This window comes from Pundamilia nyererei, unplaced genomic scaffold (genome assembly GCF_000239375.1).
Source record: "Pundamilia nyererei isolate P.nyererei 1_Seehausen unplaced genomic scaffold, PunNye1.0 scaffold00072, whole genome shotgun sequence".
Lineage (NCBI taxonomy): Eukaryota > Metazoa > Chordata > Actinopteri > Cichliformes > Cichlidae > Pundamilia > Pundamilia nyererei.
Window position 1 is genome coordinate 2076785 of NW_005187473.1, and position 18342 is coordinate 2095126.

Consider the following 18342-nt stretch of genomic DNA (forward strand, 5'->3'; position numbering starts at 1 on the left):
GTTGAATTTTAGAGTCACTTGTCTTCATATAAGAATGCCATGTCGCAGAATATCCCCAAAATAGCATCCCAAGACTTAAAGATCAGATCAGAAGTTTGAACAAAACTTTATTATGGATCAATTTAAGTGTCAGTTATGCAGTTGAACATGTTCGACTGTTGCTGATCACTGTGTCAGGCATGCTTTTGCCTACACAGTAATTAGGCGCAGATCAGTTGATTAAATACACTTTTACAAGACGATGAACACGTTTAAAATAACCGTACGAGCTTTTCTCTTAAAGGTGTAGGCAGAAATACGTTGAACAGTCTATTTCTGGCTCTCCGGTGCCTTTATTCAGGGGAGCTAAGCATTACCAGATGCGCACCAGAGCTCAGACGTAACAATATTGCCATATTTGGTATGGCAGTAGCTTGCATTATTAACATATTTCTCTCCCCCTTGGCCAGCATTCCTGACAGCATAAAGGCTTGTTAAATATGTTCTTCATGCAGGGAAATTCCTTTGCCTTTCATCCTTTGAAGCAGTTTTGCCCCCCTTACACACTCACACAATGTGTCCATCACGTTTCGTGGGGGGAAGAAAGAAAGTGGGTCCCGCTGTAGGTGAAGTGATCCAATTTTCCGCAAGAGATGCGGTGATGTTAGTGGTGTTTGGTGGGGGGAGACAAACACTTGGGTCTTTGTCTTAGTTTTTAACAACACGAGTCTCAATAAGTCTCTTCCACCTGAGTTTTGAAATGATTCCGAGTTATAATAGCTTTGACCAGGTGGCAGCGAAATGCCTAAAGACGAGATATAAACCGTTGTTATTGTCACGACGGGATGGCAGATTCCAAACAGGATTTCTTTTTTCTTTTCTTTTTTGCATGAGGGCAAAGAGTTTGTTTGTGTTTGTAAGGATCGGACATTTCACTTCTCCCCTCTTCCCTGTAGCCTTATGTGTAGACTTTACATAACGGTACAGTGAGACAGCAGCACTGAGCAAGACGGCTGAAGAGCCTCTCCGGTGAGTTTGGACTTCCTTTGTTTTTTTGGTTCTGTTTTGATTTTCAGTTTACTCTAGTGTGCCTAACATTGGTGGCTACCCTCAGAATAAAATCCCCTTTATATGATAATAGAACATAGCAGATACATTTCTTCTAAAAAAAATAAACCAGCCACAAAAATAAATAACCCTTGGTAATGCGTCTTCTTCTTTGTTTTCTCGCAAGAGACACTTTTTAAAAGATCTTTTAATAGCCTATAGGTTTCCCCACGTGGACTGATTGTCGTGGTTGTTATTTTTGTGGCCATATTTTTATAATTCCAATTCAAGACACTAGATGGTGATGTGTAAGGAATAACTGGTGGATGACCATTTGTTTTATTATTATAATTTAAAGACTGACCAGAATCCAAACGTCAAACCATCTTTTAATAGAGGAGGACGTATTCATGTGATAACAGTCCTTGTCCGTGAAGCCTCTTACTCATGTCTGTGTGAGTATTCAGAATGGAGATGGACGTGTGGGTGCAGCCTTTTTGGATAGGGGGTGTGTCTTTGTGAGCACATGTGTAGTGTTCCTGTGTGCATTGCAACGCTATATTATGAAAATGGGTCTCTATTTTTGTGGCAGTTATACAATTTTTTAAAGGGAGATTTCTATGGTGGCCCTGACAGAACGCACTGAAAATTTAGAAACAGCTACAAAATCACGGAAAAACACAACGGAAGTTAAATAAAGTACAATAGAAATAGAAAAAAACAACATAGTAGAATTTGAATGAAACACAACGGAAATTGAATAAAGTACAATAGAAATAGAAAAAAACAACACAGTAGAATTTGAATGAAACACAACGGAAGTTGAATAAACAAATAGTAATACAAAGAAATGCTGCAAAAAGCGCACAAAATGCAACATAATTCAAATAAAACACAATAGAAATAGAAAAAACACAAGTGAAGTTTAGGAAAACAAGAGAAATACAATGAAAAATGCAGCAAAAGCTCAGAAAAAACTCAAAAAACAATCTAAGTGATTTTGGGGAGATAATTTGATGGACCAGCTGCAGAAGTGACAAGCAAACAGTAGGTAGCTAACATCAAACATGCACAATATTATATGAGTTGTGTGATTAAAACACATGTTACAAATCCAATAAGTCTTGAAGCGTTTTAAGGGGCAAACCTTTGCATGTTTTTCTTTCTTGTTATTCCCACAGCTGTTTGGTCACGTGGTCTCCACTGAAACATTTCACTTGTACTTTTTTGTGAATTTGTTTATTTTTCTCCTTCTGTTGTGTTTTAGTCAACTTCTGTTGTATTTTTTCCTGTTTTCATTGTGTTTTGTATGCTTTTGTGGTCATTTTCTTTTTACATTTCCTGATGTTTTCTTAAGTTGCAGTGCATTTGACCTCTCAGGACAACCGTAGATATCCCACACTGAGACCCTCTAACACACGTCCAGCATGGTTAGGCCGGATAAAGACACAGTGTGTTAAGCAGGCTTGATGAGGAAAGTTGATTTTTTTTTAAGCTTAATCGTGCATTTAATTCCACAAATGTATGTAAAAATAAACACTGAAGTGGGAGAACACTCCTTTAATGGTCATTTATATTATTGCTTTGTTTGATTGTCCACTGCTCAGTTGTCCTTCAGTGTTGTAATGGTTTCATGCCTACCTCTGTGTGTGTATGACAGCATGTTTGCATCCGTCCCAGTGTTACAATGATGGGAAGCAGTGTTTTCATTTTACGTCAGTGGAGAATAACACGCAGCAATATTCATTCCATTATTCCCCATTCATTTTAGGAAACATTCCAAAAGCTGGATGTGCGTCTTTTGTTGTAATTGCCCTTGCCAAATAGTTTCCACTAAAGCCATCGGAGAGCCCCTCACGCAAACAGCACACATCACGGTCCTTTGACCTTCGTGATGATGAGGGACTCGCTCTCCTTCTTGACAGAATCGATGATTGGATTGTTGTCACTGCTCTGCATCTGAGCGACTTCAAAGCCTCTGGCTGGGAAGTCTAAGCAGTTTCAACGTTGACCAATGCTTGAGAGATTCCAAGGCTCACTGTGACGGAAGCCCATTATCAGAACCCATCAGGACTGCATGACCTTCAGGAAGTCTAGACGGGTGGCAGCCCTCAGCTTCCTTATTTATGTTTAAGACACGGATGGACCAGGATCTACATGTTTAAACAACAGATTCCATTGTAGTATAGCCAAGACAGATGTCATAACTAGCATGCAGTTTGTACTAGCAACACTTCCTTCTTCTGTCAGCTCACGGAGAAGCAGGAAATTTGATGAGTTACAGCTTGTTCGCATATGAATGGCTGCTTAGATTAAGCAAGCAATTAAAACGCAGAGTCCAGTTCTGAAGAAATATAAATCTGACAAGTTCACAAGAAGGCAAACACATGAGATCACACTTTCACACGAATTTCTGATGTAACTTTGTGATACCAGACTTCCTGATTCATTAAGAAGGAAATCAGCTTAGTGAAGGTTGACCTCAAGTGCTTAACTGTTATATCATTGTTATATTGGCACAGACAGTGTTCACTACGGTGTTGTTCAAGGATATTTTTCGAAAGATAATTTCATTTTGGGTCTGATGATAATTTGGATTGTGCTTTCCTTTTTTGTTGTTTGCTTACTACTGCTCTGAAATATGTTCTGATTCTGTAATCTGCTGTAGTTTCACATTGCACAAAGATGTAGTAAACCGAGGGTGCTAATTATCACGTAGTTGCCCATAACAGGTCATTTCCTTTGCACATCCAAATGCATTTCTGTGTTTGGTAAAAGATGGGAGGAATCTTTCGTCTTTTGCATTCTTTTTTTTTTAGTCATCAGCGACGCATCAGTTTTGCGTGAAAACACACATTTTTCCCCAGTGGCTATTTGAATACTTACAGCAACTCCAGCTTTGCTTTCCTCCCGTTGTTGTATACTCGTACTTTGCTTCCTGTTGAAATGTTATTTACTGCGTGAACCAGCAAAGCCAGAGAACATGCTAATCTTGAAATATAGTCGGACCATTTCCACAGCAGTCCTAAGAACCTTCTGGCTCTGTCAGCAAATGACAAAAGAGGAACCTCCTGTTTGTCCAAAAAACATAAAACATCTGATAACACGGAAACATGTCTTCCATTTCATCTTAAATTAATTATAGCTAAGACAAGTTCAAGGTAAAAATTCTCTTTGATACTTGGCTCCATTAACATTTCTCTGAGGTTTAGTGCATTCCAGGAGTTGTTGCGCGATGAGGAGATTAAATGTACTGGTGTGTCTGATTTTGCTCAACCTGCCTGCTCTGATTGTAATGAACATGACGGATAACGTTAACAGATTCTGTGCAAACAGACAAAGTGTCTGGGTCTTTTCCTACACCAGTGTAGAAGTCATCGCTAAATTTATTGGGAACAATGTTTGGCTGTGAACAAATACACATTTGGTGTAATAGCAATTACTTATACCTGAAGGATTATCTATCTATCTCAAGGCCAATTCCCTGAATACGCTGATTGCGCTCAACTGTGGGTGTAAGTGCCTGTATATGGTCGATTAACTATAGTAAATGATGATAAATGTTACTGCATCCTCTTCTTTCAGTGAAACTTGGCTTGTTGATGCTGTTTAAAAGGTTTCATTCACAGGAAACTCATATAGCTGCTATGTAAAATAGAATATCCATTGCTGTTCTTCTAGAATGATCAATTTTTATGTATGAAATTTATCCTATTACTTTATTTTTTTTATATTACTCTCTGTAATTAGGCACAGAGAGTGAAACATCCTTCGATCACCTGTGTAATCATGCATGTCACTTCAGACATCTACGATCTTATGATGAGTTCAATCATAACTGCTTCCGTACCCCGCTGTGCCGCTTCAGATCCATGTCTGCTTTCACCATTTTGATTATATAGCTGCACATTGTACCAGCCAGGTGTGCCTGAAGTATGAGGGCTTTCCTTCGTCTAAAGTAAGCCAAATTCCTCAGCTTGGAGAGAGAAAAAAGAGGCTTTCTTTTGTGCCACGTCCATCTGCGATCAGGAATGATGGGGAAGGGGAAAAAAAGAAGTCTGAGTGGGGGCAGGTGTTAAAGCTGGGCAAGGGTGGTGGTGGTTGGTGATCCTGGCTGGGGTGGGGAAAAAAGAAGAAGGAATGCGGGGCTTCTGGAATGTACTGGAATGTTTAGAGCAGTCGAGGATAATTGAGTGAATCTGGAACAAGAAAAGACAAACCCAGGTCCCGCAGTGGAAGAATGTGCTTCTGGGACGTCTGAAGAAACATTCCATCCATTCAGACAGCTTCACCGGGCCCAGAACCTTCCTTAGATGGCACCGTAGGGAATACAACTCCACCAGCCCACCTCCACCCATGCACCATTCCTTCTATACATACACATTTAACAGTGAGCTTCCTTTCAAATCCTTCTTTCCCTACATATCATACAACAAACTTCTCTTTTTATATATTTACAGTCTTTCCCTTTGAGTTATGTGTGCAGTATTTGTTTCAAGTCTGCCAAGATGAAAGCAGATACACGTCTCAAGAATATCAAGTTCAAGAATGAAGGTGTGCACACGTTTCCTTCATTTCGAAATGTATTTTGACCCAAGTTGGAATGGTGTGGGAATCAAATAGATATCTGCTACTCATCTGTCTTTATGTTCCCAGTTTTATCAAGATCCACACGCTATTCTTTTTGTAGTGAAGGTCTTTTGTGAAATGTATATTGAAATGTATTTCTCAGGGATACAGTTCATTACCAAACTTAGTGTTGAGGTCAAGGAGATTCCTTACTTTGTCCTTACTTTGTCCTCTTCTGACATTACACTGTGGAGCTGTTTCACCTAAAATGTGAAGATGCGGGAATACTTATTATCAATCTGTCAGTGTAATCTCATCAGTGTTGTAAAGACGCTTGTTTTTCTTCATTCAAGGCATGATGATCAACTATTTATTGCTTTTTTATTGATGACAAGTAAAGTCAAGTAAAGTTTTGTGCTTTTAATATTTCTTCCTACATTTGAATTCCAAATTAAATGCTAAATGCTCTTTTTCAGTGCAACTAACCAACCTTCACTTTCTGCTTGTTCCTTTGATAAGCACCACCAAGAGGAGTCATAAAGTAGTTACTGCAGGTTTAATATAAATGAGGATCATAATCAGAGGAAATAACACCACATACAGTGGTGAACAATGACAGCATTTCCATAATTCAGTAGTTCCTAGAACCAATTTTTACGGTAATAACTTGGAGTAATCGTTTTCTGCGTCTCACGTCACTGTTACACTGTTTCTTCTATGCATTGAGGTTTATGTTTATGGACAGCTCTCTTAAGGTCCTGCCAGTCAGGTTGATGTTTGAACACTGTAAAACCTCTATTCTTTTGTTTTTCATTCTGTTTTAGATTTGCTGCTGTTCTTGGGATCATTATCCTTTGAATGACCCAATTTCAGGCAAACTTGAGCTGTCACATAGATGGCCTCACATTTGACTCTAGAATACTTTGTTATACAGAGGAGCTCATAGCCACCTTGGTGATTGCAAGGTGTCCAGGTCCAAATGAGCCATTCCTGTACTATAATGAACTTTAACATTTCACATGCTGACTGAGTCTGAGACGTGACTGTTGGATTTAGTTTTGTTTTTTTTGTTTGTTTTCAGTTTCTCTGACCGTTGCGCTGTCTGACCTTGAAGTGAATTTTCCAGGATACCCACTTCCGAGAAAATTGCGGCATTGGCCTGAATGCTCCAAGCTAGCAAGCAGCCAGAACGTCTGCTTTTGTAGAGGCAGTCACCTCTGCTGATGGTCAACAAATCAAGTGCGAATCAAATTTGATTACCCTCATAATTACCCTGGAAGTATGGGACATAGTTTTTCACAGGACTGCATCCTGTGAAATGTCCCCCCACATAACTGTAATGTGTTATTAACAGGAACACCAACAAGCTAAAATGGTCTAAGTCAGGGGTGGGCAACTCCAGGCCTCGAGGGCCGGTGTCCCCGCAGGTTTTAGATGTGTCCTTGAACCAACACAGCTGATTTAAATGGCTAAATTAGTTCTCCAGAGGCCTGGTAACGAACTAATCATGTGATTCAGGTGTGTTGACCCAAGGTGAGATCTAAAACCTGCAGGACACCAGCCCTTGGGGCCTGGAATTGCCCACCCCTGGTCTAAGTATTCCATTTATTAATTTTATTATTTATTTATATTTTTATATTTCTATGGATGATGCACTGATCGCAGACCACTTTTAATTTCGTTGTACCTGTGACAAAGACAGTAAAGACATTCTGATTCTAATTGACCAGCCAACAGTCCACAGCATTATTTACAACCACATATGAAGGGAAATGTATGTCCTTCTATAACTGAAAAGCTACATCCGGGTAGTGTTTTGCATTTTCCTTGGCAAAAAAAAAAATCTAACAAACCCTTTTTGTTTTGTTTTCTGATTTGTCCCTACAGAGATATGGAACCTGTATTTTTCCTTGTTAATGATTTGAATAGACTGTTAACTCGGGTTTTACTATCAGGTTTTGCTCTGTTGATCCAGTGGATAATTGATTGAGCCATAGGCTCATGGGGTCCTGTCACTCGCTGGGCTGAGCGCCTGGCTGAGGGCTGACAGACTCAGGCTACACGTGATGGTCGGTGCGCGTCACCGAAGCGCTGTCGCTCGCCTGGAGACTGGAGCAGGGCTGACTGACACTGTGTGCAGCAGGCTACTGTAAATAAAGAATAAAAGCCCAACAAACTAACAGGGAACAAATAAGCAAGCTAGGAATTATCGAGTCAGCTGACTCTAGTATTTTTCTCTCTCATTCATTCGCCGAGTTGTCTCTCAGGGTGGTTTTTTTTCTCCAGATTTGAACGTGCCAAGTAAAGGGAACGCAAAACATGGCTGGTTTGATGGCAGGTTTCGGTCATTACACCCACGCCGTCGTTCGGGGAATCCCTGTGTCCCTGGCCAAAGAAGCGCTGCGGAGCAGCCAGACGGAGGTGGACCTGGCCAAGGCGGTGAAGGAGCAAGAGGCTTACGTCGAGGTCCTGAGGACGAGGCTCGGGCTGGAGGTGGTCGAGCTCCCCGCGGACGAGTCGCTCCCGGACTGCGTGTTCGTGGAGGACGCGGCCGTGGTGTGCGGTGACACGGCGCTCATCACCAGACCCGGGGCTGAGAGCAGGAGAGGAGAGGTAGGGCAGTGTCAGCATGATTCAGTACGACGAAAATAAAGTTTGATGTGAAAGTGGAAAGGAAGGCGTCCTCCCGCCTCCTTTGTCCGCTGTGCTCACTTGGCATGCAATTAAGCTGCAGGAATAAGCAGCTGGATGCACTGGCATCAAGATATACAAGTGGGTGATGAGGGTCACAGCACGTAGGTGGGTTATAAACATATTTTTACCAGTTAATAACATCAACGAAAACGTAAGCATGACTCAGTTTCTAATTAACTTAAATAAAATCGGATGTGTAGTATTTAATTCATCCTTAAACAAGCTTGGATTCAGATTTTGAATTTTACAGCCTGGAAAAGAGCTGCACTATTCAAAGCTATACGTGAAACCAGCTGTATGTATACTAGGCAACACATATTAACCCAGTGCACTGTGCACCAGCCTTTAAACAGGAATTATGCTCATTACTTATATGAGGCAACGCCCATATTAAAGACAATGCTGCTTTTGTTTTTAACATAGCACACTACAAAAACTATATAAAAAAGTGAGAGTTTAAAAAGAACTGAGATGCTGAATGTTCATGCACTTTTAGTATGTATTGCCAACTTTAACATCATATTGTTTCTGTGGTATGGAGAGCATTAATGTCAGAGCATCCTAGAAGCCAAGTAGCTCAGATTCTGGCTGATTAGGAGTCTGATGAGACGTCAAGAGGAAGAGCAAGGGGGAGGTGAAGTTTAGGACTCCACAGAAATGAATCAATCAATCCATTTTTTCTGAAACAAGACAACAGTATGAGTGCACTTGGTTGCCTAGTGAGGCTGGCTGAAATGTAGGGTGTGTGTGTTTATGTGTGTGTGAATGACAATGAGGGAAATGGTAGGATGGTTTCTGTGAAAGCCCCTGTCATTTCACATCAGAGTTACTTTGCTTGGCTCACTGGTGCTAATGGTCCCCGGCCTCACTGGCGGCGGGGATATTGATTGAAAAGCTCGGCGCTGCTACCTTCAACCACCACATTTCATTTATGTTGAGCGCACTGCCCATTATATTTGCGTGAACATGTTCCAAAGCCATCAGCGCACTTCCACTGTGATACTTTATAACCTTTAAATGTGATTTTTTTTTTCTAGATTTCATACACAAAATTGCAGCGGTTTGGTGTCCAGCCTGTGTTCAGCTCATGGGAAAGTTTCATTAATTAAAAGAAAAAAGCAAAAAATTTTGGAAACTTCTGAGATATAAGAACATAAATGTTTGCAAAACAGCCACAGATGGATTCTAATGAGTAAATGACTCCTGTCTTGGGTGGAATTATAAATGACTTGGCTGAACTGGATACTTATATTCGTAATGAGATATAATTTTCAGCGCAAATGACACATCATTATGATTGTGCGAGTTAAAGCCCCGTGGGCCGTAGGATACGCTGTGAAAAATCAACAAATGGCTTTCCACACTAAAGGGAGCAGAAAAGCTTTTGTTCCACAGTTAATGTTATGTGGCAGCTTGGCAGTGAGTGATAAAGGAATGTTTCTGCTTGTTTATGTGTGCGTGCAGAGATGAGAAGCTTTTCTGTGTAATGTCATTTTGGGACTTTATATAAACATGGAGCTGAACAACCGTTCCCAGTGTAATGCTCTGTTTTTAACACAGCTATAGGGTTTTAAAAAATGGACAAAATGCTCTGCTCCTTGTATCTCCTGCACACGCATCACCAAAACATGTGTCATCAGCTTGTTTTCCTGCCTTTCATTCAAACACAGTCCGGTTTTCTTCACGCTCTTATCAAAGTCAATGCTTACAGAGCTCGACTACAACATATTCATGTCTCTCCTTTCCAATTATTGCTGATCATTTGCTTAGACGAGACAAGGGTTTATTGATTTTTACTTATTGAAGATGTATGAAGGAAGGCTCAGTGCAGGTTTCAGGAAAAGCCTCATCGCTGCTCGCGATTAAGAAAGTAAGCGAGCCTCTATCATTGATTCTTTTGAAATAACCAATCAATCAATCAAAGCTTTATTCGCCACATGCAGGTTGCCCTGCAGTGAAATGGGCCCCCCCCCCCCCCCCCCCGGGGTACACGTCCTTTGATTGTCGAGGGAAAGCAAAACTTTGTTCCGAATGTAAAGTGTGTTGATCAAGCGCTTTAGAGAGCTCGTGTGAAATGACACGAGGAAATTAATGTGGGAATTCAAAGATGTCACTCGCTGTGTTGTTATTATTTTAGTCTTGGTTATTGGTTTCTGGTCCATTAGATCTGCATCAAGTTTCATTTGCTCATGTTATTGCAATCCTCTTGTCACTACATGGCAGATTAACAAGTTGGTTTGTGCTATCTGACTTTTCCTCTCTGTTTTTCAGGATACTTTTTTTCTGCATTTGATCAAATGCATTGTAGATTTTAAAATTGTTCAGCTCTGTAATTTCTCAAAGATTGCTAGAATCTTTTCCATTAGGCTTTTGCTTAAAAGCTTTGCTATGAGGAGAAATGTTTGTCTAAATTGATTGCATTATTGGGTACTACAGCCTGGAGCTCTGTATAAACCACTCCAACAAAGAGCTGAAGCTATTTTTCCCCTGAATGCCGAGCATTAGTATGAATGCTTAACTGACAGAATTCACTGAAAGAGGAGCTGTGGATTGTCATATGACCTTTAATTTCTTGCTTATTATGAACCCATTTATGCGTCATAATGAAAATGGCTCTGTTTTTTTGGCTTTAGTTACTCCGTGAGGAGCTGGGATGCCAAACCGTTTGCGTATAATGTCGAACATTTTCGAAAAACAGAGATGGAAAATATTTACTCAAGGTCCCCAAGAACATACGTCTGAAATACAGTTTTCAGCTTTGAATGCATTTTGTTCCCAGAAAAGTAGTAATTATAAGATTTTGCTTTGACAGCTTGCGAGCTTCCCTTTTCAGATTGCAAACAGCCACCTTGTGCTGTGTTATTACGGCAAATTGGTTAGCTTTTCGAGGCCAGTGACAAACATGAGCAGAGCTTTGTATTAAGGATGACTTTCTCTTTGTGACAGATGTTTTTATCAGGTTTTTTTTGGTAATTTTTTGTCTGTTTCTGCTATTCATTGAGTCTTTTTTTAACCATCATTCTTGTCGCTTCACCAGAGCTGTTGCATGTAAAGTCCCATGCCACCATGGCCCACTTGGCTCATGACTGGTGTTGACCGCTTGCGAGCCGAGGACTCACACAAAGTACTGACAGCACAGCAACAACAGGAAGTCTCACTGAGCTGTGCTCTGCATGCAAAGAATGAATAACAATAAATAAGGAAAAGGAAAATACCCCCGTGACCCACTGACCACATTTCAGCCTATAATTTAATGACAAGTGAATCCAGCAGAAATGAGCGTGCTGCAGATGTGCTGTGGATGAGCCTGCATGATTGTGTTGTTGCTCCTCTCTTCAGAAGCTCTGACGCAGGTTTTGAACTGCTGGCGTCCTCGTGCCAATCAAAACTCGCATGTTTTCGCTTGCGTAAATACTTTATTGATCCTGCTTTCAGCAGCAGCTCAGGTTCATCTTTACATGGAGGACAGTTTTGCAAAGGATTTTTAAAGGGATTTTAAAGTACAAGCTTATTCAACTGAACTGAAGTTAACTTTTGGATAAAAAGGTCACAAGTTAGAAATATGTCTAGTTTGTCCCCCAAGTACAAGGTGTGATCAGTTTCATATTTGGGCTGGCTCACATTTTTATTTTTATTTTAAACACAGACAACAAACAACAGATAACTCATTTACAGCATAACAAAGTGTAAATAATCATGTGGGTTTAAAAATGTTTGATTTTTATTTGGTTGATTGATGGCTGCTGGAGCAAAGCGTGGCTTTTCCTGCATTTTGGGACTAAAGGCCGGCATCCAGAAAGCAGAAACTGACTGCGTGAAGGGTGTGAGTCAAACCAGCCAGCCACTCAATGTGATAGAGTGAGTTTGTTTCTTAGAGATAAGTAACAGTGATAACAAAATTAGGTCAAAGAGAAGTCAAAAGGGCAATAAAATCAGGTCGATGTGGAAATAAGAAAAGTTCTTTAACAGTTCAAAAAAAGAAATACCTGATGCAAAATGTTCCTCTTTGGGGGTTCTGTCTTGTGTATGCACATATGTGATTTCATTGAGGATACCAAAGAAAGCGTATATGTGTACCAACTTTTGTGCTGTGACCCAGACCGAACAGCAGCTGAAGAGTCAGTAGCTAGAAGCTGGAAGGAGAGGGACATGACGGCCTTAAACTTCCCATTCATGTTACAGACGTGCCCCCAAGGGGCAAACTGTCGATGAGGAGTTCTGCTGTAACATCCTGAGTTGTCCAAGTGAGACGTTCCCACTGGAATTGAGTAGCACACAGTGGACTGCTCTTTTAACTCTCTGGGGAGATCCAGGACGCATCACGGACACAAAAGTACAAACATTAAAAATGAGACCTGAGGCTAAAAAAAAAAAAAAAGGCTCCCCAGATTAATATAATATAAAAATGTTTCTATGATTTTTATGCTTGTTCTCATTATTGCCAGTTTTTTCTTTTACATTTATCCCAAACATGTTGGTCAGATTATAAAAAAGAAGAATACATGTCTTCATTTGACCCTTGCTGTAAGAAAACCACACTACCAAACAGAATCTTATCATTTAGTCTCCACTCTCACTGTGGCCACAGCCTCGCATTGGCCTCTGAAACAGGCAGCTGTTGGACATGGCAGAACAAAATTAGTTTTCCTCCAGAGAATAACTGGGTTCATTCTCTGTGACAGAGTACAGAGTAATCACAGTCAACCTGCTGCTCTACACATTCAGTCCAGCCCGTTAGTGCACATTAGAAAAAATGGTTCCTTTGCCCTTGGTGATCTGCTGTCTGGCCACAAAGATGCCAAAGTTGAACATGTGACATGGATTGTGTGTAAAAATGTTGTTTCGAGTCAAGATATGTTTTTTCTCCTTTTTTTTTAGATTTAAATATTGCTTTTTGTCTGTTTTCAAGCTGGAGATGAAAGTGCAATTTCACGGCAGAATAGTTCTAAAATTACACTGTAACCTCTAATCTGCTCGAACCATAACCTCCGTTTCATCACTTCGCCTGCTGCCGAGCGAGCAGGTTGTTCAGACTTTCATAATTACGGCACAAGTACGGAAATGTGGCATTTCTGCCTGTGAGAACCCAAAGGTAGATAAAATTTGGGTTGTAACTTTTGCTCGAGAATTAGCCAGCCGTAACAGTGTTGCTTCAGCAGACTCGTGGTTTTCAAGCGTCTCACTCTGGGATTGCTTCCTCTCGTAGGGTGGATGGAGATGCTCTTCAATCCTTGGGAGTGACACCTTGGTGGATAGAAGGTGTTTTCACAGTAGTGATTTCTGCTGAACTTTTGAACTGCGCCGTATAATTGTCGCCCCAGTAACTACAGACGGCTGACTTTTTTTTTCTTTTTCCCCGTATTCTTACCTGGAACATCAGGTTGTGCTGGCAGCCTCTGAGTCTGACAGCAAAGTCGAGTTTAATTGCCTAGAAAGAAAATCCCTTCTCTGATCCTCGACCCTCACTTTTTATGTTTTTGCTCAGGCAAAAAAAAGACCTTAACTTGCAGCAGCTAAGCAGGCAGGCGTGCGGGATTTAGTTTTATCAAGTAGAATTCAAAGCTTCAGTGAGGTAATTACTGAACTCCTCCTCTGACACTGATGTTTTAAGTGTGGCCCCTAAATATTTAGAGTGTGCTACTTGAGACCTACTGTATCTTGTAATAGCACACGGCTTAAAGGGCGACTGCAAGTTGCCTGGAAAATAGCAATCATTTAAAAAGTGCTAAAAATCTGTCATAACTGAGTGTACAAGACTTGGATGTCTCCAGGTGTGGAGACAGGATGGAAAATCCTGCTCCACAGACACAATATTTAGGTCATGTTTTTATAGACGTAATATTTAGGTTCAGTCCACGTAGTTTATGCTTCCACGTGGGCCCCCTTTTCCGGTCATGCTTCGTGTCGCTACCCCCACAAGCGAACTCCAGACAGCACATGAGCCTTGTTTTGACTAGACAGCCTTTTGCAGATGCCGATTCCTCGCTGCCCTCCCCTGCTCTTATACGACTTCCCTAACAGAACCGAACTGGCTTCCTTTGCGGAGACTTAACATCCGAGTGCGAACGGCGGAGAAGGGCGAGACATCTGAAATCCGCCAGCAGCGTGTGGGACGGGGTCTACGTGCATTCCCCAACTGTCTGTAACATTCCTACCGCATTTAACTTGCCCTTCCTCCCGCTGTTTGCCTGTCTGATTTCCTCGTCTGGATCTTTCATTCGTAACATCTTGGTGCCGCTGCTTTCTCCCATCCTCATTCATTCTTGAGACCGTCAAAGCATTAGCTGTACAGTCTCGCTCACATAATTGCCTACATTTATATTAATGGACTAACTGTTGTGTTAAATCACCCACTTAGTAATGTAGCTTGTTCGCCACTCAAAAACTATAAGTCTCCTTTTGACTGACTTGTATAGGATGTGTGGAAAGTGCTATAAATGTTTCCCTTGCTGACTTGAAATGAAAATACACACATTTTACTAGATAAAATAAGTTAATTTGTAAAGGTGTAGTAAATCAAATCAAACCACACCGAACGTTAAGTGATCCACCTCTTTAGTTTTCTGCATGGGTCAGCCAGCACGGGCCGGGGCTTTGCCTCTCATGTGGGTTGTGCAAAGATGGAAGTGGGTGAACAGCCTAGACAACCCTCCCCAATAATCTTGGACCACGCCCACTTTTAGCCCCAGGTTCACCCACCGCAACCCCTCCAACTCAGCATGAGCGCGGCAGCCTGGGAGACAGATGTGAGGGACTCGTGAACAGGAACTCCTCTCAGCCTCGCGGGATGACCCGGTCACACTCGGCCGTCACCGTGGGTGTGCGAATGTCTGGTTTGGTATGTGAGACCAAGCAGTGGAAGACATAGGAAGTAGGCCAGGCATAGACGGGCCTTGCTGAGGTCAGAAAGGGTGCAGAATAAGTAAAGAAAAAAGTTGTCCTTTTTTTCACTTGAAGTTTTGGTAATGTGAGAAAGGCCCATTTAGTTTAGAAAAATGATGTGCTGTGTAGTTTTCTCCTTACTTTTGAACATTTTTCTACTTTTGTCTACTTTCTGATCTCGGATCCATCAGACTACAAATTCAGAGTAAAGTAATACTAAGTGGAGATTGATACATATTTTCACTTTTCAGTGGGCAAAGAATTTTTCATTCTAATTTAATAATTTAAATTTCCTTTAAAAATGTCCTTGCCCTTGCAGTCTTAGCAATGTTTCTCTTGTGATTTGAAATATTTGCTTTAAGCTTTGAGCTGGAGCATTGCCGTTTTTACTACATCTAAAGGGAAGTTTCACTGACCTTTGATTCCAGGAGTGCCAATGAAAGTAAATATGTAAGCCCACAATCCCTCTTAGCACCTGTACTTCAAGACTTTACCATTTATAAGTGGAGCAATGCTGGCTTTTGGGGATTTGTACTCTGAGGCATGCATTAATATTGAAAAAGTGTTAAAGTGATGTGAATTCACTGACCATGTATTAGTTACACATTGCTAATATTGGGTTAGATGCCATTTTTGCTTTCTGAACTGTCTTAATTAATCAGTGCATCGATTACAAAGGTGCTGGAAACATTGAGAGATGATGTGACTCTCCTGTTCTATCACATCCCAAAGGTGCTCTGTCCAAGTCAGATATGGAGACTGTGGAGGGCATTTAGGTACACAGAACAATTTGGCATGTTCAAGAAATGTCATGCCGAATTCTGACCCTGTTATCCGAATGTCACCGAAATCGAGACTCATGGGACCAGGCTATGTTTTTCCAGTCATCTATTGTCTCATTTTAGTGAGCCTGTGCAAGTTCTGTGTTCTCAGCTGATAGGGGTGAAACCCTGTGTGATGTTCTGCTGCTGCAGCACACCTCCTTTAAGGTTTGACATGCTGTCCATTCAGAGATGCTCTGTGTGCTTTGGTTGTAGTGGGTGGTTATTTGAGGTTCTCTTGTCCTCTTATCAGCTTGAAGCCGTCTGGCTATTTTCCTCTGATCTCTGGCATCAATGAGGCATTTTTAACCTGAGATCTGCTGTTCGCCGGATATTTTGTCCTTTTTTTGGACCTGTCTTTGAGATGGTTGTGTAGGAAAATCCCAGCATGTCAACAGTTTTTTGAAATACTTAGATGAGCCTGTTTGACACAACAACCATTCCACATTCAGTTACGTAAATCCCCCTTCTTCCCCATTCTGACACTTAGTTTGAACTTCAGAGGGTCGTCTTGACCATGTCTATTTTTTTTGAAACACAACAAGCATCTCTAATACTGAAAACTCCAGTAAGCATTTGTCTTGGTATCCCGTAATAAACTAAAAGCTGCTGATGACAAAATGTTTGCCTCTGCCACATTTTGCTACAGTTAGTAAATCAAGCTGAAGTCAGAAGGCTAACTGAAATATATTAATGCTCATTTTATTATCTTTCTCTCTGCTTTCTCTCTCAATGTTTGACTTTTCACTCTCACACGTATCTTTTATTCTCAATCTTAAAAACAAAATACTCTGAGAGACACAAAGGGAATATCTCAAGCCTTCCAGGCTACAGCCTCTTGTCTGTCAGGCTATTTGACAGTTGTGTTTAAATGCCGAGTTTTCTCCGCTGTCACTAAACAACAACTTCATGCACTGGAGCTGACATTCAAAATGCAAAAGGTTAAAGGTCATCTTCACTGAAACACCACGATATTCTGCATGAACATTTTTCTGGTCATTAACCTGTAAAACTAATAAAAAAAAACATATGATGCTAAACTTTGTTGTTCTGCTATTAAAATCCTTCAAAGTCTTTTGCTTGGTGACTATGAGATGCTAGTTATAGTTTTGATATATTTATTTGAATAATTTTAGGACAGCCGGAGATTTACTGACCCTAGTTTGCTTCCTTTCTTTTTTATGTGAAGACATAAGTGATAAATTGAGGGTGAATAGCCAGCAATAGTGGTGAAACAATTGTTTACTGCTCTCTATGTTAGCATGCTAATAAGCATTAACACAGAGTGCTGCCCATCAGGCTGAATGGAGTCCACAGACTGCGTTTAACCAGATGAGAATGTTACAGACTGTCGGCCTGGATTGGAAAAACTTTGGAAAGCTCCCCCTTTCCCGCCTACCTCTTTGGACACTATTATTTAAGTTTCTAAATTCAGATTTTCTCCTTCTTTGTTGCCTTAAAGGTGCAGGCTTCTCTCTTATATCTTCATATCGACTCTTCCCACTTTACCTCCAGGTAAACCTCTTTCCTTATGTAGAAAAATGGGGGTGTGGCTGTATGCACATAGTAGGCAGATTGAGCCTATTGATTTAGAATAACTAACATGTGCATGTTGGTAAGAAGATAATCTGCTGGTGCCCACATGCCTTAAACCTGATATGGCATGCAAACAGACTTTTGGGGCGTTTTTGACACACTGATTAATAAATGAGGGTCAATATGAGGATTGTGTTTCTATACTGAATTTTGTCACCACCACAAGTGTTCAGACAAATCTGTTCCATGTGTTTGAAGAAAAATTGGTGGATATTCACTGCTATAAAGATTTACTCCTTCAGGACCATGAAAGTTTGCAGTTTCGAGGCAATCCAACCCAAAGTGGTGGATAAGTCAACAGAGCGACGGAATAAAATTGTCCACAAAGCTAAGCAGCTAGCATGCTTAGAACGTATGGCTTATCCCATATGGAAAAGATATATATAAATCCTATAAAGTTTGTATCTGTCTTGTGTGAAACTTGTATGAAAAGCATATAAGAGTGAAAACAGACATAAGATCCCTTGAAAAATTATATAATGAAACTTGTATGTTTTGGATACTTACTAAAACAATGTATGAAAGTAATGAGAAAGTGGCCACTTTCATCAGTAAATCATGTAAGCCTTATATGATTTACTCATGAAAGTGGCCACTTTCATGAGAAATCACATATAAGTTTTTACTATTTCTTTTCCATATGGGATAGCTTCTCGGCTAAAGAACTTTCTGCTGTTGTCTCTTTATAATAATTGATCATTTGCTGAAGCTTTAACTGCTTTTATTTTTTCTGGATTTTAACATTCAGACAGAT

The 18342-nt window shown here is 40.7% G+C and overlaps 1 protein-coding gene across 4 annotated transcripts in view; it reads left to right on the plus strand.

Annotated features, from left to right (window-relative positions):
* Positions 1-895: 895 nt before the first annotated feature.
* Positions 896-18342, plus strand: part of ddah1 (dimethylarginine dimethylaminohydrolase 1) — an 86162-nt gene continuing 68715 nt past the window's right edge. Inside the window, exons 1-2 of one of the 4 annotated variants that reach the window (XM_005736967.1) lie at positions 896-1008; positions 7882-8208. In XM_005736967.1, the coding sequence (XP_005737024.1) occupies positions 7915-8208 (294 nt within the window). In that variant the 5' untranslated portion in view covers positions 896-1008; positions 7882-7914. Of the gene's footprint in view, positions 1009-6817; positions 6835-7169; positions 7192-7625; positions 7745-7881; positions 8209-18342 lie in introns of those variants that run through there. The other 3 variants (XM_005736970.2, XM_005736969.1, XM_005736968.1) reach the window with 3 other exon arrangements.